The sequence below is a fragment of the Oreochromis niloticus genome, linkage group LG5 (assembly GCF_001858045.2).
Source record: "Oreochromis niloticus isolate F11D_XX linkage group LG5, O_niloticus_UMD_NMBU, whole genome shotgun sequence".
NCBI lineage: Eukaryota > Metazoa > Chordata > Actinopteri > Cichliformes > Cichlidae > Oreochromis > Oreochromis niloticus.
In genome coordinates this window covers 21597027-21620849 of record NC_031970.2, presented here as the reverse complement: position 1 = coordinate 21620849, position 23823 = coordinate 21597027, and the positions used below count along the sequence as shown (strand labels likewise).

The 23823-nt window shown below is 40.5% G+C and overlaps 3 protein-coding genes across 3 annotated transcripts; 2 read left to right on the top strand and 1 right to left on the bottom strand.

Moving 5' to 3' along the window:
• Window positions 1-459: 459 nt before the first annotated feature.
• LOC102076323 (von Willebrand factor A domain-containing protein 1) lies at window positions 460-13369 on the top strand. Its single transcript, XM_005469589.4, has 6 exons — window positions 460-790; window positions 7678-8217; window positions 8354-8632; window positions 9812-10087; window positions 10295-10582; window positions 10697-13369. Exons 1-6 carry the CDS (start codon window positions 721-723, stop codon window positions 10714-10716), a joined length of 1473 nt encoding a protein of 490 aa, XP_005469646.1. The 5' UTR covers window positions 460-720; the 3' UTR covers window positions 10717-13369.
• An 859-nt stretch (window positions 13370-14228) lies between these two features.
• On the top strand, window positions 14229-19569 carry LOC100712350 (olfactory receptor class A-like protein 4). Its single transcript, XM_019358502.2, has 5 exons — window positions 14229-14275; window positions 15932-16231; window positions 16441-16698; window positions 17766-18002; window positions 18961-19569. The coding sequence occupies exons 2-5, from the start codon at window positions 15956-15958 to the stop codon at window positions 19171-19173; spliced, it is 984 nt and encodes a 327-aa protein (XP_019214047.1). The 5' UTR covers window positions 14229-14275; window positions 15932-15955; the 3' UTR covers window positions 19174-19569.
• A 182-nt stretch (window positions 19570-19751) lies between these two features.
• Window positions 19752-23656, bottom strand: ora4 (olfactory receptor class A related 4). Its single transcript, XM_003441262.4, has 2 exons — window positions 21138-23656; window positions 19752-21050 (listed from the first exon to the last, which is right to left on the bottom strand). Exons 1-2 carry the CDS (start codon window positions 21222-21224, stop codon window positions 20190-20192), a joined length of 948 nt encoding a protein of 315 aa, XP_003441310.1. The 5' UTR covers window positions 21225-23656; the 3' UTR covers window positions 19752-20189.
• Between the last annotated feature and the right edge of the window lie 167 nt (window positions 23657-23823).

Here is a 23823-nt window from a genome sequence, read left to right as displayed (position 1 = left end):
CATGTTATACCCCTCTGACCTGTCTTCCCCATGTGATTGCGTGCAATAGGTCGGCAGCCTTAACATGAAATTTCCCCTTGTGGGATTAATAAAGGTATATCAAATCAAATTCAGTCGGTGCTTCCATTTATCTATCCTTATCTGGTCATAAGTGTAAGCATTCACACCCAGGGAGGGGGGGGGGCATGACACTTATCTGAGGGGAACACATATGAACTGGCTTTCGCTTTGATCTTATTAAAATCCGCTTTAATTTGCAGAGAAAACAGGTGAGACCATTTTCTTGCAACCAGAGCAGATACAAGAAAATGCTTATGATGAGAATCCAAGACACAGCTTTAAAACATAGCTGCTGATTTGGACTAATGAATGTCAGACTATGCCAGAATACGTGATGACCTCTGGAACTGTTATAAAAGCTATAAAAGACCAAAGTCCAGGAAAAAAACTATGGCTTAATTTCACTGCTCTGTAGATGGTGGAAAAGTAGTCCAAAGTAATCTTTTCTCTTCTAAGGAGATGCGATGTCACATCACCTTCTCCTGAGACAGGAGTGCGCATGACGCAGGTGTTTGCTGAAGTTTTCAGCCGTGAGAGCTGCGCACACCTCCGCAGACCGAGGGAGCACGGGAGGCGCTGTAACCAGATCCCGAGTCTGTTATTTCACCTGCCCGTGCTGTTTCTAAACACATTCATGTCTTTTGAGGCCGGTCGGGAAGTATGAAGAGCGTTTTTCTTCGCTACGTTTTTCTCTGGGTGACGTTACAGCTGATTGCTGTACCTGCCACAGGTGAGTCGCTGATTTCGGGATACCACACCGATATGATAGAGGCGATGGGAAGGTATGACGCCGAATGAAAGATAAACAACAGCACGCAGGTATAATCCACAAGCTTGAAGCTGGTAGTGTTTAGATCTAAACATCACTTTTTAAAATCAAAATCTGCGCGAAAAGCGCGTTTTAAAACTTTCTTTCATTGAGTTCAATGTTTTGTTTTTTTAAATGTGTGTTGAGCTGGTTCGCTAGCATTTAATGAGTAGCAGACCAGGATCATTTCCACATACACTCTGGTTTGAACAAGCTGTTACACGGATGGCGTGTCCCGGGGAATTTAGTGGTTTATTGCATAACAATGTTTTATTACTTTTTAATTTAGGAGCCCGTAAAGAAAAACTATATAATCAGTATAATTATCCCTAATAATCATAACGGTTTCTAAAATTCTTCAATGTTACTGTGAAGAAAAGAGTTTTATTTCTTTTTAGGAAATCCTTAATCAACTGAGAAACTTTTAAATACTAGTATTCAAAACATTCAGTGTAATAGTTCTTCGTGCTTGTTCTCCATCATAGTTGAGGCACAAATATTGTATTCGTACACCTATAGATAAGTTAAAGGCTTTCAAATAAAATAAGATGCAATGATGTAACCAATAATATGATTCTGGTAACGGGCTTTTCCTCCTTGTATGATGGAGCAGGACATGTTGTGGAGCATTTGTGCCCTGTGTTTGTACATGTGTCTTAAGGATCTGCCACTGCAGCTGATCTCAGGGTATGTTTGGATTTTTCTTTTTTCTTTTTTTAAGGATGTTTAAATTGGAGGGGCGGAGGGGGAATCGATCCAGGTGGCTTTAACTGGACTAAAGTTGTTTTTGAGCCTTCCTGTGGAACAAATTATTACTTTTAGTGCTATTTAAATTCACCAAGCAATGGAAATGTATGACACCAGCCAACGTGGATGTCAGCCAGGCTGAAGAAACCAATGCAAGCTTTAAGTGTCTTGACTGCCCACTCTATAGAGCCAGGAGAGGTGTGTGCATTTTTAAAAATTGATGTGTTTTGGAGCTTTTCCTTTCTGCTGCGCTTCTGATGCTGCTGGAAAGAGTCTGTCTGACTCCTGACCTGCAGCCAACAAATCCGAACTTTTGACAAAGTTAAAGAAAAATAACAGTTGGAAAATTGGTAACTCAAACAAACACATTCATAAAAGGTTAAAGAAAAAACAAAGTCAAACAAACGGGTATTGAATAGGAACTATTAGACTAATTCAACTCCATGTTCTTATAGTTCAAGATAATCAGTATAATATTAGTACATGTCTATGATCTAGTAATATTTAGCCTGATTGCACTGTTGGCGACAGGGGCGTGATTTCCAGGGGGGCTAGGGGGGGTTATGACCCCCCAATAATCAGACCCAACCAATATAACCACCCCTCCAATAAAATTATGAATTATCTTGCATGAATAGGCTGTTGATTTTCTTTACTCATTTCAGGTATTACCAGCAAAATAGTTGCATGTTTGGGAATTTACCCAGATATATTTATTTATTTAGACAGAGATCTTGACAACCCCCCCAAATGTTCAGCACAAAGTTACGCCGATGGTTGGCGATCACACTGAGAAAAGTAGATGTAGAGGTTGTTGAGGTACTAAAATGGGCCATTTTAACCTGTTGCTAGGTGGTTGCTAGGCATTTATAATTAAACTTTTGTGGATAAAAAAGATTTTTTTTTAATAGCTGTGCAATTAAGATGAGGCTTTCATAAGGTGTTGTATGTGCATGAAGGCTAACAGATCATTTTAGCCTGTTGTTAGATGGTTGCCAGGCAACATGTGAGTATCATAATATGTCGTGCATAATTCTGTTTTATGTTATTGTTGGGAAATAGAAAAAGCGATACAGTGCTTTAGTGAGACGTTATAGGTTCATAAATGCTAAGAATGTTGCATGTTGCTAAATGGTTGCTAGGCAGTGTGCGGACATTATAACATTTGATATTCACAAGAACCTTCAGGGGGATAAAATATACCTTTCTGCCAAATTTGGCTGCTCCACTCAATTTTGAAGAGGAGTTTGCTGACAAACACGCCACTGAAACAAGCCCCTCCCCTCAAGGTACCTTTCTCCTGATTGGCTGCCTATTGCAGACGGGTGGGCAGGGCTTCTGTGCTTAAGGTTGTGAGCGTCTTAATATCTAGTTTCTCTGACATCACACAGAGTCAATGGGGAAAAAACAGTCTTAAATCTGAGCTTTTAACTCGATTAGTTGTATTTTCAGTGCTTCATAAATGTGCTTGCTTTCTTGAGAGACAACATATGTGTCTGCTAAACATGCTAAACACATAAAAATGTATATTCTTATTTTTCTTATTATTACATTAAAACAAACAACTTTGAAGGAAAAAAAAACTCTGCCTGGTAACTGCTCTAGGTCAGGAAGAGTGTGACACATAAAAAAACGATGGAAATTCAGAGAGGTTTCTGCTTCCACGTGTTCGTTATAAAAACTGTAAAACCACAAAATCATCAACCAAAAATCGTCTACTTTTTGATGACAATAGACTAAGTATATTAATTAGTGGGCTTTGGAGGTCAGAACCAGACTTGTCAGTGTTTTTTCTCCATTTTAAGTCATTACAGCAGGCTAAACAAACAAACTGGAGGCTCTTACTCCACATTTGCAGCACAAATATGGTAACAATCATCTCCTCTAGCTCCATATATATTTATATATATGTGGGCAAAATGTGCAACAGAAACAGAGTAAAACACTGCAGAGAGGTGCAAACTATTCCAGGGTTTGTTCTGTAGTTTATGTAACTGTGATGATAAATACAGCAGTGACTGGTTAGTGAGTCTAAGAGGGCTGAAGTTCAAAGGAGACAGAGGAGCTCACAGTTTTTTTCTTTGTTTGTTTGTTTTGGGTTTAACCCTAACCTAACCCTACTCAAGTAAATTTAAGTAAATGTATGTGTTTGGAAAAATGTACTTCTAAAAGTACTTTTATTGCAGCATGTTCATTCACTCATGAGCTGCAGTAACAGGAATCAAATGGCTGAACTGCCACCTTAGCATGCAGTCAAGTTCTATAGTCTTACTAATGACCTACTAATTGTATTCAGGTGTGTTGCTGCAGAGACATGGAAAAGTCAGGACACCGGCCCTCGAGGACTGGAGTTTGAGACCCCTGGGTTAGAGAATACATATTGTTCCCTAGCAACAGGCCATTGCCAGGGGGTCACTGACTGGTTAACAGGTCTGTGCGACCGGGGCTTCAGCATTAACTACCATCAACTTAAAGCAACCAGTTGCAACCACTCAAGTAATACAATTTTTTTCCTCATGACCGGTGGTTGCCAGATGGTTGCGAACTTTCCATAGGTGTGTTGGCTGGAGCCTTAAGGCCCTTTCACACGGGAATTAGCATGCGTTGTGCTGCACTATCTGTTTTTCTGGGGTTTTTTGTTTTTTTGCTTGCACCATGCAACAAAAGTTTCCCACTGCATCAAGCAAAGTACAGATACACCAGATAACACTCACATGGTGTGAAGTACTTTCACGTGACCAGTAGACGTGTGGAATTACAGGGAGTGGACGCACGTGGCACACATGAGGGCTGCAAAAAATCATGGCGTACAGGCAGACTGCAAGTGTGCTCAATGCTGACAAGGACATAGTCAGAGCTGTGCTCCTTACAGGTGGCTACATCTAATTAAAAGTAAATATTTGACCTGATTAGCTGTGTTTGAGATCTGGGAAGTCCACATGGAATGAGAGCAAGTTTTAATTAAAATGAGGTTTTTTTTGTTTTCTGCCTGAAAAGCTGAAGAGCATTGCATGAATAGTGTGTAAAATGTTTTAGATTAGGATGAGTTTAGAAAGTAGCCTTTGTTCATTCTTCTCTGACATGAACCGGCTACTGTGCCATCTGTCTGTTGGACTCACAGGGAGCATATCTTTCACTGATCCGTGCAGCACCGCGGTGTGGCATATGGCACCGGCACAGCTCGAAGCCAATTATATGACAGATGATTCGCTCAAATCTCTCACACACATTTGCATGCATTTCTCCTCTGAGGAATGCAAAGACCAAGCCACTTCTGTACATCTCAACAAACAAGTCCAGTCTCTCCTCATCTTTTTTTCCCATCCTTATGACTTCTCCCTTCTGCCACCATGTACATTTGTCACAGTTCTTTCACTTTATTAAAGTTTCTGCCCTTCCCTCTTTAAGTTATTACTTTTTCATTAACATACCTCAGATATTAGGGATAATTAGGCTAAACTCTATTTGTGTAGAATCGCTTCTTTTAATCAGAACTTTTATCCAAACTATGCTAAGAAGCAATGTCAGTCTATTTGCAATAGTTGTGATATATCACAAAGAACATTTTGTTGAACCACAGGCATGAATTTAGGATAAGTCGCATGCAGAGAGAGCACATTAGCTTGTCAGAGCAGGTAAGTGGCTCAACCATTAACTGGATGCAGCCAGAATGGTGCTTGTAGTTAGGATTGATTTTCTTTTTCTTGTTTAAAATTATCCCAGCAAGGCGACTGTTCGACGACAAAATTGGCCACAATTGCCTCTCAGAAGCGATGAAACCAACACGTGTTTGTTCAAGTCAAGAGATCCTATAGAAACTGGATGTATATTCCCTTTTTCTCACCCCATTGCTTCTTCTTCTCCTCCTTTTTTTCCTGCTTTATCTGCAGTGTAAACCCATCTCCACTTTCATATAATAAATCTCCTTCTGTGACCAATCCTGTTGGTTCCTTGCTATTATAAATCCTCTGTGATCGCTGCACCTGAAGTGTTCTCGGTGCGATATTTTTTCTGACGTGTGTTGATACAGTGGGAGCAGCAGAGGGGATTGTTCTCAGTTATGCATGAAATAAGACACCTCATATACTCCATGTCATTCTTTATATTAATGCCTCCCCGAGGACAGTAACTGCACCTGTGACAATGATAAGCTCTGCTTTGTATGGGTTACATGAAAGCAGTGTCGCTTTTTTATTTGACACTAATAGAGTCATGATGGCATCATTTGTCACTGCCAAGATTTTAAACTTTCTCTCAGGAGGAAGAGCCGACCTTTTAAGACACAATTTTTTTGGAACATTTCATATTAAAACTAATTAAAAATTTATCTGCCTGAGTCATTCAATTCAACCTGTACAAATTAGGCTAATATTGCTTTTACTGCTAATATTTTTTTAAATATAGTGTCATTTCATGTCACTTCATCAAATGCTTCCCATTTGACCATCTCAGATTTGTCTGAAAAGATTCCAGGAGAAACAGAGAGACAGTTTTACATCCCTTCTGTCACTGTTTTTCTGAATAATATATTTCAAGGAATGAAGGTTCATTTTCTTCCTTTTGTGAATCTGACTATTTTCAGAGGAATATTTTTGTTTTTGTTTGCATGTTAACCTAATAAACAGTGTGGTGTGGTCTATGAATCATTAAAGCATTAAAAAGACGCCTAACTTGAGGTCAACCAGTGTTGTCTACACATAACAGACAACTTAGTAAAGAACCCATTTTAAACAGTATCTTTAGGTTCTTTGATACTAGCAGCCTGTCACGTAAACAGAATTTATTTGTATTACTTTAGATGAATTTATGAAAAATGTTAAAGTTAAATGTTAAAGATGACCCAGTTTCACAGGTATAAAATTGTATTTTTGCACTGATGAGATGATTCCCAAAGACCTATTAGCTGAAAACTAGGTGTACTTAAAAAAATTTTAAACTGGACATGTGTGGCACGTCCTAAGAAAAACTAGATCACTTTGATTTAAAGTAGCTTAACAACTACTGGAGTCATTGGCATAAAATTTGTCAAATGATTTGAAACCCTCCTGATACTGAGGTAGTGGTTTCTTCTTCGTTTTCATCATCGTCTTCTTCTTCTGCCTGATGTAATGTAGGTTGTGGACTCAAAGCTGAGTCTGTGCCATCAGTCTCAGCAGTGTTATATTTTGACCTGACAGTCAATTGATTGCTTGATATCTCGATGAGTTGAAGTCGGCATGCTGCGTTTAATGAAATGTGAGGTGTTGGATGTAGTAAAGAACCCGCACACATTTATCATCCACGACTCTTTGATTATGTTTTCTTTAACTTTAGAGATTTGTTGTTTACAGGCCTGATACAGAACTGATTAGATTCATTATCACTGCTCTCCTCCGTGTGCCATTCGTCGATACAGCAAAGACACTCAGTTAACAACCAGCTAATAAACATACTGGAGCTAAAGACCGAAACACTTGATAGGTAAAGATGAAAACTAGAGCTATAAATATTTCTATATTTCCTTAGGGATTAATAAAGGATTCTGATTCTGATTCAGATAGAAAAAAACAGAACTGTAACACAAACATAATGTTACACACAACTGTGAGATGTTTAATTAAGCAGTCTTCTGTACTGATAATATAATATAATATAATGCCTATAATATAAGTTCCATGTCAACCTTGTTCCAAGGACTCTGTTGAGTACATTCACAAGAAGATGCAAATGTATACGTGGGAAATTTAGTCCAAAACTTAAAAACACCTCAGTTAACTGTAATGATTTCACAAGCAAAAGTAAAAATCAAGAAAAGACACACACCAGGGAAGCAGAGGATGACTCAAGGGATAAAGGCACTGATTATCTAACAAAGAAGGAGTAGAGCACACAAAATGAATACCCAGGAAAGCAGCATAACAAATTTAAACAGGTAAGAACTTAAATAAATGGTGAAGGAAGTGCACCAGGTTTGAGCGACTAACTGAAAATGAAACAACTATACATGTCTGAATTCTCTATGATGGAGGATCATTGCCACATGTTGAAAATAACCTTCCAGTTTTTCCTCCTCTTCTGTGTAGTGCTGAACTGCTGTGAGGGGGACATTCTCCTTTTGCTGGACTCCTCGGGAAGTATAGCAAACTATGAATTCTCCCGTCTGTTGTTCTTCGCCGCCGACCTGCTCCGTCCCTTTTCACTGGGCCGCGGGCATGTGAGAGTGGGGTTGCTGCAGGTGGGCACCGACCCTCACCTGGAGTTCAGCCTCGATGTCCACAGCAATCAGGAGACTCTGCAGTCGGCCATGCAGGGCGTCAGGCAGCTGAAAGGAGACACCAACACTGAGGCGGCGCTCAGCGTTGCCCTTGAGCTGCTGACGGAGACGGATGTGAAAGTGCCAAAGATTCTCCTGTGGCTGACTGACGGAGTGCAGCCTGGTGACGTGGACAGACCAATGTCAGAGCTGAAGACTCGGGGAGTCTCCGTGTTAATAGTGTCAACTGTACATGGGAACTACCAGGTGCTAAAACGTGTGGTGACACCTCCGCTGGAGTCTCACTTATACTCTGTGGACATAGATAACATTGACATCATCACAGAGGACCTGAGGAAGGCCATCATAGGTGTGTATTTGTGTGTTTGAAATACAGTATGTGGTCTATTGTAGACTCAGCAGATGGTTAATGATGTTTAATTCCAGAATTATTTTCTCCAGTTTCATGTTTAATGTCTGCCTCCCCTCTCTTGTCTTATCTGTAGAAATCATTCGTGCTGAACGGCTGCGTGTGGTTGATTTGACCTCCCACAGCGCCGTGTTGCAGTGGCGCCCCGTTCTGAGTCAAGACAGTGGTTATTATGAACTCTGGTACAAGTCTGTGAGCAAACCAGGTCATGAGATTAGACGTACTTTAACGGGAGACTCCAGCAGGGCGGAGTTGAAAAATCTGCAGCCTGACACGACTTACACAGCGTCCCTCCGCCCAGAGTCCAACCAGGCAGTGTTTAATACACTCACCGTAACCTTCACTACTTTTCCTGGTAAAAACATTTAATTGGAAGTTTCCCTTTTAATGCATGTGATTCTATAATACAGTGATGCTTCCCTAAAATGAAAAATAATTGAAGAGCCTGGTAGAAATCGCTGGCATATCTTTCACCAAAAGCACCAGTTAAGGAGCTTTGGCTCATTTCTCATAATCTTACTTAGACAACGTTCACAGAGTAATTGTTAAATGGTTTTTATTCAGATTTCAGATGTAATTACGTTCCTTTTATTCAGGTTTCCATGCAAGTCTGAAGCTATTTGCTGCTGTATTTTTGAAGTTTGCAGCTCTGAAGATGAATTTTTATAATAATAAATAATAAATAAGATTTATATAGTGCCTTACAAGAAACCGATGGTCAAAAATCAAAAGCCAAAGGACTCGGTCAATAGGTGGCATTTGAACTGGTTTTTGAAATTGATCAGAGACAGGACACTGGGGATCTCAGAGGGGAGTCTGTTGGAGAGAGTGGCGGCAGCACCACTGAGGGCCAAGTCTTTATGGACCTTATGTTGCACACTGGTGCGCAGTCGTGTTGGAACATGACAAGTAACCCAGACAGGTTTGCCAGAAGGAAATGAACTGTGATCCGTCACTCCGGAGAACTCGTCTCCACTGCTCCACAGTACATTGGCGACTTGACACCACTGCAGCCAACGCTTTGCATTGCACTTAATGCTTGGATGCAGCTGCTCGGCCATGGAAACCAATTCCATGAAGCTCTCTGAGTGCTTGTTCTTAAACTAATCCAAAGGTCACATGAAGGCGGCCTCTGTACACTGTATGCCTCAACATCCCCTGACCATGCTCTGTGAATTTATGTGGCCTACCATTTCATGGCTAAGTTACCGTTATTCCCAATCACTTCCACTTTGATTTAATACCACTAACAGCTGTGGAATATTTAGTAGTCAGGAAATTTCATGATTGGTTATGATTCTATCACGGCACCACACTGGAATTCACTGAGCTCCTGAGAGCGACCCATTCTTTCACAAATTACTCAGTTGAGGAGAAATTTATCTAGTTTGATCACAGAGCTTGTAGGTGCAAACAGTTGTGTTGAGTCATTTGTCTAAATTAGTTACTATAGCAAATAATAAAAAAACAATCTGATCTTGCATTTGTAACAGTCTTATACTCTTGTTGATGATTTTGCTTGTGCACTCCTCAGATGTTTTAAGCCCAGCAGTCGTCTACCTGTCAGATCATGGTCCTCATCAGATCCGTGTAAGCTGGGGTCCTCTGCAGCCGGCTCGGGTACAGAGATACACAGTGGAGTATGGAGCTATTCCTAGTTCACATGTCCGCACTGTGACCTTATCCAGGCAGAAAAATTCAACCTTACTGACTGGCCTGGAGCCAGGCACTCAGTACCTGGTTACAGTCACTGCTCTGCAGGTGGATGGAAAAGAAAGAGCTATGTCTGTGAGAGCCTGCACACTGGCAGGTACTGATAAAAAGTCTGTGTTATTTTACTGTTATTCCTTCTTCTTCTTCTTCACGTTCAGTCCCATCTCTGCACTGAAAGCTGACATTTAGAAGTTGATACTTAAAGGCTCTTTTGTTGTTTTTAAATAATTGATATCTTTGGATTCTGTATCAGCCTTACTTATTACCAGGCTGTTTAAATCTTTGCCTCTCTTCCCTCGTGTAGAAGCTCTGCCTGCTCTGATTGACCTTCAGCTGGAACCAGTAAAACAAAGGGACTTGGAGGTGGAGGAGATGCAAGTAAAGTGGCAAGCCTATCAGGGAGGGTTAAGAGGCTACTGGATCAAATGGGAGACAGAAAAGCCCCACAGCGCCAGCTCCTCAATGTACCTACCTCCTAGCTCCCATTCAACGCGGCTCACCCATCTTGCACCAAACAGTCGAGTGTGTGTGTCCCCCATCTACAGCTCGGGCCGAGGAGATGGGCTGTGCTGCACTGCCACGACTCACAGAGGTTAGCCGAGCTAATTATCACCACTTACATGTTTCCCTCATCTCTGCAATTATGTTCACACAGAAGATTAGAGGAAGTGCAAATTTATGTTTCTCTGTCTCTTTTCTCTGATAGATTCCAGCCAATGGGGTTAACAACCAGTCTAAACCAATCAGGCAGCCAAAGCAAAACACTCAAGCACTAAATAAGTTGTATGCGAATATTTCAGCTTTTTCAACAACTCCACCACCAACAAAGATGAACAGAAACACATGCCACGTAATTAAATCTTTTTTCCTGGCAATGCGGGAAGACAATATGCCACATGAAAGGAGCTTGAAAAGAAAGTGACTGGACTCTTTTAAGTTGTAGTTGCTTTCCTTTCCAAGCTCCTTAGATTACTATGACCTTGCTGACTGAGAACCTACACAGACATGCCAGATGAGTTTATCCATATCAGTCAGAGGTATCAGTCACAGATACATGCATGTACATAGACCCACATACAGCTGTGCTCAGATGTTTACACACATGTCATGTTCATTTGGGACTTTTAATCATTTCTATGAACTGTTCTTTTTCCAGGGTGGAATGATTAAACAGAATACACCTTTAATGGCTTTAAAAAGTCAAGAACTGAGTGCACAAGCTTGAAATTATTTTGGATTTTCTTTAATGTACACACGGTCAAAAGTATACATACACCCTGACTCATATTCTGTTGTTTTTCTACCCAAGTTGAAACTTGAAAATAAACGACAACCACTTTTAATGTGTGTTTGGGATCATTGTCCTCTTGAAACATCTAGCAAGTTTCATCTCTCTAACTACTGATTGGAGGTGAATTTAGGGTAGTTGTCTTTCTTGATTATTCCATCCACATTGTGTAATGTTGCAGTACCACTGGTATCAAAACATCCCAGAGCATGATGTTACCACCACCATGCTTGAAAGCTTCACCTTTACTTCTTCAAACTTACCTCTTGTCATTGTGGCCAAATCGCTCAAACCTTGTCTCGTTTGACCATCAGAAGTTGTTTGGCTTGTCTGTGCGGGCAGCTACAAATTTTCCATTTTTTTTCTTCGTTGGCACTGCTCAGTCCATGGTGATGTAAAACTAGTTTCCCTGTGGACAGTGATGCTGATGTTTCAGCAGATTCAATGTCATTGCATGTTTACTCTCTTCTGAGAGTGACAGGTTGCCAACGTCTGAAAGATGACCCAAAGTGGAGACACATCTGAATAACTTGTACTTATGCACAACTTTTTGAGCTCATGATCTTGGAATCTGCATTTGTTTGGAAATGGCTCCAAGAGACCCTCCTAACTTGTGTAACTCTACAGTTCTCTTTCTTAGAGTTCCTTGGTCTTTGACCAATACTCAGAACAATGGCAATCCAGTGACTGCTGTCAAACAATCCTTTTTATACTGATGAAGAGAAACTAATCTGTATGTATATTTCTGACCCTGTGCAGATTAGAGAAAAACCTAAATAAATTCAAACTTGAGCATCTATTTCTAGTTCTGTAAAGTCATTAAAGATAAATGCTGTACAATCATTCCACCCTAGAGAAAGAACAGTTAAAAGAAATCATTCAAAGCTCAAAACTACCATGGTGTTCATGCCCACAGTGAGTGAATGTAAACTTCTGACCACAACTGTCGACAGCATAGAGAGGTAGTATGATAGCTATTGAAGTGAGTGCACTTTTGTTCATTTGAAATAAGCTCTTGTTTTTCTTAAAAGTATATTCAGAGTTCACTGTAAAACAACAATTTTAGTCTTCCATTTGTAAATTAGTTACTTTTTGGGTTATTTTTAAGTAGAATTTGAATGGAGATTTGGTTACAGTGCCTGGAACAAGATCTGTGGTTACAATCAGCTGGAGAAGTCTCCAGTGAAAACATGCTTGCAGTGAAATGAAGAACTTAAGTGCCCCATTCATCTGTGAGCTGAGCAGCTGAACTACAGTACCCTGATAATCAGGCTGAGATGCATTTTGTGTTCTCTTCCTTACTCAAGATGCAGGCATCAATTCATAGGTTGGTAACAAGACTGAAGCTTCTGTGAAAGTCTTTACACAAACATCTTTACTGCATTGTTTTACCATTTAATTATGGCTACATTTACAAATGCACTTGGAATTTTTTAAAACAAATATTAAATCATTCTAATAAAGCTTGAGAAATTTTGAATAAAAGGTAGAGGATTGTGATCTCAGCTGAAATTTTGTAATCTGTAAACACTTTCTCTGGCGGATGATCAGAAACTGTTTAGTTTCATTACTTTAACAGGGCTGTAGCAGTGTTTGTGCAAAATCACCAGTTCATTTTAGGATTTCATTAAAAAAAACACACACATTAGGAGATGTGTCAGAGCATTTTTCATCATCTTTCTTTAGTTACATGGTTTATTATATCAAAGCAGTTCAACATGTTCTGATCATGAATGAGTCAGAAAATGTTGAACAGACGATATTCAGTCAATATTTTATATTTTCCTTTCTTTGATGGACACACTAATCTCACAGTTGAAAGTGTCTCCACATTATCATAGGTGATGTGTATATATAAATGTTTTTAAAGCTGATGGGATTAAATTTGATACTTGTAAATTATGAAGATGATAGTTGTATTTTTAGCCTCCAAAGGTGCTGATCAGACACATGTACTGTGAATATTTTTTTTTAAATGTGCTGACTTTGTATGTAACGCTACTAAATTTACTTACAGTTTTGTCTACTAACTAATGCTGTACAGAGTAAATAAACATTTGTTTAAAAAATGAATTAAATAAATAGAAACTATGCTGTTTGGCCTGTGTGTTGTATTTGGTTTGTTTAAGGGGCCATCTAGTGGTCATTAGCTGTAATCAAGAAGCTACTTTCACCTGCCAGATGACCTTCCTGATGCAACCCTACAGATATTGAGATACTGAAAACTAAGTAAATGGGGAAACTTCCTGTTCTCTTGTTATAATGCACTCATTTAGGATGAGTAGAAGTGATGTTCTGCTTCAAAAATAAGTAACTCATGCGTTCACAAAGGGGATAAAGATGTTAACTGGAGCACTGATTCGATCCCTCGATGCAATGTAGAATGCATTTTGTCGTTGCACGTCTCACATTTCAGAAAAACTTTTCTTTTTTCTTGTCTTACAGTTACTCTAACTCAGTGCAGCCTGTCATCTAATTTAGAAAGATGATTATACCCCCTGCTGGGTGCTGCTAGCATTAATGACACAAATAAGAAGGAAGCCTAGCTCGGTTGGTGATAAAAATACTCCATCTATCTTTCCTTAATTGCTAATCCAATTCAGTGTTATGGGGCTGGAGTTTATCTCAGCTGTCACAGGGTGAGAGGCGGGGTACATCCTGGACAGGTCGCCAATTCATCACATGACTAACACAGAGGCCGACTCATATTCACAACTAGGCCCAATTTAGAACCACCAATTAACCCAGAGGTTCCCAAATTGTGGGGCCCGCCCCGCAGAGCTATTGCAGGGGGGGCGCGGTATAAAAAGAAAAAGGAAAGAAAGTTTGGACACTGCTAGCATAATGGACAGGTTTTTGACGGGGCTCCCACACAAACGCAAAGCAGGAGATGAAGCATCGCCAAATATGTTTCCAAACCAACCTCCTTCCAAGCCAAAGACTAGAAAATATGGTGAAGCATATCTTCCCTTTGGCTTCACCTGCACAAGTGCCAAGGTAGGTCTCCCCTGCAGAATTAGTTTCCCTGCGTCGGGAGCAGCGCTGGGCTCTCCAAATCACGGACAAACAGTATCCCACATTCTCGATTTTTAGTTCACAAACACTTCTTGTAATGACTACTCCTGACATTTTGGACATGTTAGCTCTTTATGCAGTAAAGTTACAGTGGGATACAAATAATATCAGGCTGATCCTGCCGTAATTTGTTCCCCCTGTTCAAATCACGGACAAACAGTATCTCACAGCTGTTTATGTTTTTGAACCCATTTTGCACAGAGAGGCATTTTTTGACAAATGTATTGACAGCAATGTTGAATATTATTACACAGGAAAAAACAACTACACGTAAAATAATTACACCGTGACGCCTCTGCCTTTATAAATGGAGGGACAGTAACTGCGTGTGTATGTAAGCGTGTAAAACCTGAAGATAGATTAACAGTATTTTGTCTCTATCTGCCATTCTGCAATCCATCTCATGTAAACAATAACGTGGCGCACAGCGTGACGTGAAAAGAGGCACATACCCTTGTCGTTGCGTGACGAACTCTGTAATCCTCGTCCACACATAAACGCAAAAAAGGAGTTTTAAATAATCTCCGTTTTCGGTGAATCGCAACACCGTTTACATGTTGACGAAAGGCCCAAACGCATAGAAACAGCTGAGTTTTCAAAAATACCCGTGTAGGTGTGGACGTAGCGTAAAAGAGTTAGTAGTATATTTTATTACTACCTGTAGTTTATTGCCGTTTACTTGTATTTGCTTAATTGTTTACTAAATGTTTGAGGTGTGAAATAAACCGCAATGGAGTTTGTAAACAAAATATGGGTGTGTGTGTTTGGAGGATGTGTTTGTGCGGGGGGGGGCGAACATTTTTCTTGTAAAACAAAGGGCGGCCTGGCAAAAAAGGTTTGGGAACCACTGAATTAACCTAATAAGTCTGCCTTGTCTTGGACCTTAATAGAAAGCTGGTGCATGCGGAGAGAGACCATGCAGAAAGTCTTTGGCATGGATTTGAACCAAAGACATTATAACGTAACCTTAAAACATAAATGCAGAAACCCTCTGTGCATTTTTGCCTATAGGGCGCCAAGAAACTGTAGAATTTCTACTGGCGAACACTGCAACTTGTCCTGAATAAGGAGAGAAGAATTCTCACTAATTTACTTACTGTAACAAAGGTGCAAAGTATTGATTTTCTTTAGGAATATCTGTTAGTAGGTTCCATGACCACACACTAAACAGCCTTCACTTCCCTTAGGATGATGGTAGTAAACTTGCAAGGGAAGCACGTTTATGCAAGGAAGTAGATTAATCTCCTGTGTTTCATTAATATACACCTCATACTCCCCAAGGACTCGAATATTGTGGATGCTTTGTAATGTTCTGTGGCCTGAACAGTGGTTGTGTTACAAGAGCACAGCTCCAATGATACAGGCAAGATCATTTATTCTAGTAAGTCCATGGAGGAGTAATGCAAATGATTCCATCTTCAAGCTCAAAAAATCAACCAAAAGGCCAGTTAACTACAGTCCAGCGTCTTACCAGCTTGTTCGAGGATAATAACTAATATGTCTTTACTTGATATTCATTCAAATCAACGATGAAAATTTCTTCAGAACTTTTCGTGAGCTGTTAAAACTCCTTTACAGATTGGCCTATTTATTTGTGGAACAATGAGCAGCCTCTCGGACCAAAGAAAAGAGCCAGATCTTGCAGGGATGGGAATGCGTATCTTTGTTTCCCCTGCACAAACTGCCTTTTACATTATCCTGGTGATAATGGGAATTTTGGGCAATACCACTGTGATTCTGGTCATTGGTAAGAGCATAATCTTGGAACATAACTGGGGACGTAACTCGGACATCATCATCGTTAACATGGCAATGTCTAACTTGCTGGTGTCACTACTGAGGAACACACTCCTTATCATCTCAGAGATTGGACTGCAGGTATTGTCATTGTCCATAATTCACTCTTCACTCATTTTATAGTCTTTTTTTTTTTTTTTTCAATACTCTATGTTGGTTGTGTTTCACCCAATGAGCTTGTGTTTTACACAGAAAGCATGCATGAAAGATCAAATTAACCAAATTAAATCTAGATTTAACTTGTGAGCTCCTTGCGCTTACACCTTTAAGCCCCTCTTATGTTTTTACAGATATATACAACCAAAGGGTTTTGTCAGTTGCTAATGGGAATGTCGGTGTGGCTGCGGTCAGTCAATGCGTGGTCAACACTCTTCCTCAGTGCGTTCCACCTCCAGACGTTGAAGCGTGTGGCTCCTGGTGCTACGAATGGGCCCCGGGGTGTTCCTAAGACCCTCCTGGTGTGCCTGGGCCTCATCTGGATTGGTAACCTTATTTACTCCATTCCAGCTCATATATTTTCCTCTAATGGGAACAAGAACGCTACAGAGGTGAGAGCAACACAGGGCACTGCCAAGGACCTTCCAAGTAGTTTATTTCTTTTTGTTTGTCATCAGGAATAGTAATTTCCCAAGGTGTTTTACCTTATGTTTATTTTCAATCATTGTTTTCCCTGTCATTATTCTATCACCTAAAGTGACACATTTAACAATGACTGTCAGAAACATTACATTAATTTAAAAAAAATTAGTAAAAAATACTCAGCTTGTATTCAAAACTAATGCAGTTGTTTTGTATGTACTGATGATACTCGTATGGTTATCAAAACTTTGATATTTAAATTACAAAAAAAGAATGAATAAATACATTTCACATTTTAACAGGCATATAGATCTTTACATAGACACAAATCTGCCATTTTAGTAGGTACATCTGTTTAACGTGTCATTAACAAATATCTAATCAGCTACAGCAGCAGAACACCGACAACACTGTCAGCAGGAACTGGAAACTGAGGGTACAGTTAACGCTGGCTCATCAAAATTGGACAATACATGATTGGAAAAATGTTGACCGGTCTGATGAATTTAACTTCTGCTGCAGAATTCAGATGACAGGGTCAGAAGTTAGTGTAAATAACAAAAATTGATCCACCCTGCTTTGTATCTATGGGTCAGGTTGGTGATGGTGTAATTGATTGAGGGATAATTTCTTGGCACATTCTTGGCATTGTAGTATCAACTGAGCATCGTTTAAATGCCACATGTGCAGCTGACAAATCTGCAGCAACTGTGTGATGTTACCATCTCAATATGGACCAAAGTCTCTGAGTGACTCCTAATAAGGTGTACCTGGTAAAGTTAGGTATGTGTTGTTCTTCCAACCCCACTGATTTTATCAGGGCCATAATAATAATTACATATTTAAAAAACTCCCCCACCTCATTTTAAACAAGAACCAAAATGAGGTCATCTAAAACATTATCAGCAAACGTAATCATCATTAACCTCAGACTTTGAGTGCCAAAATCTATCAATGATCTAGAAAAAATAATAATCTCTCTGACTTGCTGGCTGAGCACATGACCCACCCTCTGCTCTCCCTGCTCTTTCCTCAGACACTGATGCTGGTGAGCAGCACAACACGTCCTCTGCTGGGCTGTGTGTGGAACTTTCCCTCCACCAGCGGCCTGGCCTACGCCACCACATCTTTGGTGATACATGAAATGATTCCTATAATTTTGATGGCCGTTACAAACCTAACCTCACTTTACACCCTCTACACCCATGGTAGGAATCCACGGAAAGACGCAACGGTATTAAAGCGGGTGCCAGCCGAGAAACGAGCAGCCAAGGTGAGGAAGAAGGGGGCACTGGAGGCAGATGAAGGAGTCAGCGAGCTGTGTAAATGAATGTAAAATGTAATACTGTCTCAGCTGAACTCTGGACACACATACACATACACTGATACGCACTCACTCATCCCCCCTCCCTTTCCAAACGCCTTCGATGCTTGTTCTCTCCTGGAGAACACGGCGGGTCTGGGCCCAGCACTGGAAAAATAGCTGCAGGGCAGGATGGCTGCTGTGTTTGCTTCAGATTACTCCTCACCCCCTACCCACCCCAGTTGCTTGTCACGTGCTCCATAATGTTGTGATGTGGACATTTATGTGCTTTCTGTGCAGAGGCTGTCCTCCCATAGGAGCCCAGCATGAGTAGAGGTCTCTTTTTTTCACTCTTGGACTTTACCATTGTATTGTACATTTCAGTGTTTTTCTGTAATGCTACCGATCCCCGACCTGTCTCCCCATGTGATGTCTGCGTTGTGTATGTAAGGTCACTGCAGGGCAACTTGCATGTGACAAATAAAGTTCTGATTGATTGATTGATAAGCTGCTTTAAAAAAAAATGTAAATGCATTGACTCAAAGAAAATGACATCAGCTTGAGAAGGGACAGCTGCACATTCACACTGTCATCCTTCACACATCAAACGCATCCTCCCAACGTGCTGGTCTGTTTCAGGTGCAAATTCTCTCATATCTCCCTCTGACATATGAGTGCCACTGCAGCCCTGCATTGCTGCCTCCTGTTTCAATTGCTCCAGCAACCACTTGCAGTCTCTTCTGAGTCATCACTCCTCGTTTCAGTTTGCTGTATTTGCATAGAGTGATGAGCTCAGCTGTAAATCAGTCATTTCAGATATGAGCTATGTGACTGGATGTGTTTAAGAGTAAATCAGTACAGCAAATTTAGCAACGTCCTGAACTCTGAAAGTGCTTTCTTATTAATTGATTGCTTTTTTTTTCCCCAGGTGATTCTCACCCTCATAATACTCTTCATCCTCTCATGGGGGACCAGCGTTATCTCTGTCAACTACTTCAACTACAACCGTGGCTCCTCAGCCGATTATCTGCTGGTCATTGCTCGTTTTGCCAACATCATCTTCATTGCCTTGTCACCTGTCGTTCTGGCGGTCGGCCACCGGCAGCTTCGTTCTTGTATCAGGTCCACACTCGTGCGCTGATGGTACTCTGCAAAACCTCTGGAGTCGCACCTAATATACCATCACTAATCATGATCTATTGTTTGTTTGTTTTTTGTATTCATTATAGACAAAAGGGTTCAAAGGAAAGAAAAAAAACTACCACGGCAGTGGCTGAAGCATTTTGTTTTTGGTTCAGTATAACATCATTAGTTACCATTATGGCTTCTGGTGATGTTTTTTGTCTCCCTAATTTTAAAGTGGGAAAACACAAGGTTAAACTTCAGAAATGTATGTTTGTAGCCAAGAAGAGGTTTCCAAAGAACAGTTTTGGTGTATTTTTGATTGAGGATGTTTCAATGTTGTGATATGTTGCGCTTCAGTTCATGAAAATTTGGTCAATGTCAAGGTGACACCAAATGTGAAATTAAAAATTAATATTGCCCACAGTGTTTTATGGATCATCTTCAATTGCACAACAATATCCTAGACCTTGAGGGACATGAGTATCTAAGTTGGCCTTCATTGTTAACACCTTAGATAAAAGCTGACCTAAAAAAAATGATTAAAAAACCATATTGAGTAATAGTTTAAATAGAAAGGTCTTGAAGAGAGCTGTACAACATTCTTTTTATTTATTTAACATCACAATGACGTCATAAAGTTTTGCAAAATCCCACACCGCATGAATATATCTGAAAATCACAAATTTAACCGTTTATAGGAGCCAAAGATTTCCCCTGACTCTGCTCCAAACATATGAGTAAAGACAATAAAATAAAGACACAGTTTTAGTATGTAATGCTTTAAGGTCATGAGTCAAAGGTCACACCTCAGTGTGTTGTCATAAAAACATAATAAAACATGAGAGTTTTAGTATAGTTCTTGCTCTTCTCTGAGTGCTCTTGTTCAGAATTTTATTTAATCTTCTCTTGCACTTTTATGACCTTCATCTCTCTTTGAACAACAAAAACTGGTTTATTTCTCGTCTTTTCTGGAGCCTTTGGGGATTTAGTCTGCTTTTCGGCACCTTTACTGTGACATTTAAGAATTGTAGCTCACCCTAGCATCATACTTATGATTTTTCTCCTCAGTTTTCCATGTCCCAGGGCCACCACCAAGGGACTGAATCCCACAAACAGTGAAGAAGAAAAATGGGAAACAGTCAGCAGCCCTTCGACATGGTGCCCCCTGTTGTGGTTGTAGTATGTTACTGCAGCAACCTGTAGCACCCAGCAGACAACAAACAGCAACACCAGAGATATGATCACTCGAGCTGCCTTACGTTCACTGGACAGGTGTTTGTCGAGTTCAGTGTGGATCCCTCCTGAGGCAACAGCTCGGATGTGCTTGGCCAAAGCGTGCAGTGTGGCAACATTGGTGCAAACCATCAGCACCAGCGGCAACACTTCGTTCACTGCCAGTGAAGTAGAGGTGAAGACCAAGCCTTGTTCTTCTGATGGAAACTCCCAGACGCAGCCTAGCAGAGGCCTGGTGGTGGAGCTGATCACCATCAGCTCCACTGTGGCATTGCCTTTAACATGAGTGCTGTATACCAGTGCAGGGACAGAGAAAGCCAGGTTCGCCCCCCACACCACCCCCAGGACAACCCAGAGCCGCCGCCTCTCCCTCTGGACAGTAATAGGTCCAAAGGCCACATTTTGGCGTCTCAGTGTGGTGCACTGAAAAACACTCAGCGTCAGGGTCACCCAACATCCCACGGCTCGCCACCACACCCACAGCAGCATGAAGACTCTGCACCAGCCGGAGGACAGAGACAGATCCAAGCCCAGGTCTGACACAAAAATAGGCACTGTACGGAAAAGTGAGCTCAGCAGGTTAGCTAGGGACAGGTGCACCAGAATAAGGTCCGAAGGAGGGAGTCTACGAGGTGGAGTCTTAGTGACTGACTGAAACACCTGAGAGCAAAAACGAGACAGACTGAGAACAATTCAAACCAAAACATTCAGCCCACTTCACACTCCAAATCCTGTGTGCTTTCTCACCACATAGATGACCAGGATGTTTCCCAAAATGCCAGAAAACACCAAGAGCCCAAACAAAATCGCTTCTACAGTGAAGACCTCTGACATGGCATCATCCTCTGCATGGCGACGTACTTCTCCTCTTCATAACAAAAGGCTGGTTTGTGAGCTTGAAGAGCTCTACTCCTCACAGTTCTCATTGTGTTTTATGCGCACACTGACAAACAAACACATTCATCGCACATGAACAAATGTTGCTGATCAGTCTCAAGGTCAATTTAATCTGACCCGTAGAAGCTGCGAGAGCACGAAGGCACGCATTTTCCAGCTATCCGTGCGTCACAGAGCAGTTCAGCATGCCGCCCATCAACACACGAACACCTGCAAGTCACCGTTCATACTAACCACAGCACATAACTCTGTAATGGATTAGCAATCTGACCTGGGTATTATTTGTTTGTTTTTATTGTCTCATGATAAGCTTAGCTAAAGGGCAATACAGTAACAGGTGACCAAATGCACCAGAAAGAAAACATTCAAGTGATTCAGCACTTAAAATCTTTTAGTCAGCCATTCACACTCACTCCCTTGGTGTTAATTATTTACCGGCTAATCTCTTGAGAAAACTTGATTATTCTAAGCTAAGCACAGCTTAATTAAATGTACACTGAGAACCGAACATCATCATTATGAATCAACAGTGGAATTTTTTTCCACTTTGTTTTCTGTTTTTCAACCAGTAACCAAAAGGTTGTTCATCAAACTCCCAGAACCAGTCTCAACAAAAGCAAACATTAAGACTCTCACAGAGGAATGACTGCATCAGAGTATAGCCGTGCATTAACAGAGTCCAAACTCACAAGCGGATATAACAACATGTTATGAGCGCATGCAAAGTGCATTAATGTGATTTTGAACCAGATTTAATGAGCAGCAGTGACTTTATTTGGAAGAAACTGTTAATACTCATGTTTCAAACATCATTAATACAACATGTGTCATGAGTGTCATGTCATGAGTCTCGGTGTAAACTCGTCAGTTTACAGACATGCAAAGTGCTTGAATATTAAATATCCCAGCTTTATGTCAGCTAATGCTGGGCAAAGTGTATGCCTTCCTTCTCTTTCATACGACAAAAACTGTGACCAGCAACAGTAAATTATATACTACAAAGATACTGAACGATAAGATTGCTGGACTTTGGCTTTATAATTCTTGTACACCGCAGACCAAACAAATTTTAGTTGTAGGCTATTTAAATACAAATGTGGATGCAATCAAAAGCACTCTTATGTTAGCTTAAGTTGGTACGCCGTGTAAAAGGTAAATAGAAACAGAATGTAATGATTTGCACATCTCATTAACCCACACTTTATCCATAATAGAACACAGAAAACATATAAATATATAAACTTTGACATTTTACTAGTGTGTCACAATTTTCAGCTTACTTGAATTTGATGCCCTCAATATTTCTCAAAATAATTGGGACAGGGCAACAAAAGAGTGGAAAAAAATGTGTTGCTAAAAAGAAACAGCTGGAGGATTATTCTGCATCTAACTACTCTTGAGCCGCTCCCTTATCACAAAGTGTTTTACACTGGATGTCCTTCCTGACACAAGCCAAAAGGGAATTATATCTCTGACTGGAACCAGGTCAGCAACCTTTTTCTTGCCTAACAACTGCGTGAAGCACTATGGAGCCACACTGCAACTAATTAGGTTACTTAGCAACAGGTCATTAATGTCAATCGGCATAAAAAGAGTCTTTGAGAGGCAGAGTTTTGTAGTAAAGATGGGCAGAGGTTTAAGCCAAATGTTTGTGAAAGAATTTAGAAATAATGTTCCTTAATATAAAACTGTGAAGACTTTGAATATCTCGTCATGTGCAGAGCGTAATATCATCGACAGACTCAGAAAATCTGGAGAAATCTCTGTGTGCAAGGAACAAGGCTGAAAATCAATATTGGATGCCCATGCTCTCCAGGCCCTCAGGCAGCACTGCATTACAAACTGTGATGATTCTGTCATGAAAATCACTGCACGTTGAGAAATCCACAAACCTGGGTTAAAACTCTATCATTGTATCATCTGGCCTAAAAAAAAGGAGTAAGAGCTTTGGGGTTGTTGTCAAGAGTCAGTTCAAAATCCTGCAATGATAGTCTGGATGTGCATTAGTGCCAGTGAAAATGGCATTAATGCACATCAGGAAAAGCACCATCAGTGCTGAAAGGTACATACAGGTTTGGAGCAACATATGCTCCCATCCAGACCGCATCTTTTTCAAGGAAAGCCTCAAATATTTCAGCAAGACAATGCTAAACTGTATCATCTCTCTATTACAACAGCATGGCTTCATAGTAAAAGAGTCAGAGTGCTGATGGGCCTGCCTGCAGTCCAGACCTTTCACCAGCTGAAAACATCTGGCTAATTATGAACCAAAAATATATATATGTAAATGAGAAAGAAGAGCCAGGACTGCTGAGCAGCTAGACTTCTGCATCAGACAAGAATGGGACAACATTCCTCTCCCAAAACTCGAACAGCTGGTCCCCTCAGTTCCCAGATGTTTTCAGGCTTTTAAAACGTGGCTTTGTTCTGCTTTTTTGATGTGTTTCTACCATCAAATAAAAAGATGAGCTAATATTTTTTTCTTAAAGGTGTACATACTTTCATTTTAAATATATGCTTTCTTTATTCTATTGTG

Bases quoted from the DNA above. Each gene is read 5' to 3' on its own strand.
- ora4 (XM_003441262.4), bottom strand. From the start codon at position 21,224: ATGTCAGAGGTCTTCACTGTAGAAGCGATTTTGTTTGGGCTCTTGGTG. The intron at 21,051-21,137 runs GTGAGAAAGCAC...TTTTGCTCTCAG, and splicing joins ACATCCTGGTCATCTATGTG to GTGTTTCAGTCAGTCACTAA.
- LOC100712350 (XM_019358502.2), top strand. From the start codon at position 15,956: ATGAGCAGCCTCTCGGACCAAAGAAAAGAGCCAGATCTTGCAGGGATG. The intron at 16,232-16,440 runs GTATTGTCATTG...ATGTTTTTACAG, and splicing joins TCTCAGAGATTGGACTGCAG to ATATATACAACCAAAGGGTT. The intron at 16,699-17,765 runs GTGAGAGCAACA...CTCTTTCCTCAG, and splicing joins GGAACAAGAACGCTACAGAG to ACACTGATGCTGGTGAGCAG.
- LOC102076323 (XM_005469589.4), top strand. From the start codon at position 721: ATGAAGAGCGTTTTTCTTCGCTACGTTTTTCTCTGGGTGACGTTACAG. The intron at 8,218-8,353 runs GTGTGTATTTGT...TCTTATCTGTAG, and splicing joins CCTGAGGAAGGCCATCATAG to AAATCATTCGTGCTGAACGG. The intron at 10,583-10,696 runs GTTAGCCGAGCT...TTTCTCTGATAG, and splicing joins CACTGCCACGACTCACAGAG to ATTCCAGCCAATGGGGTTAA.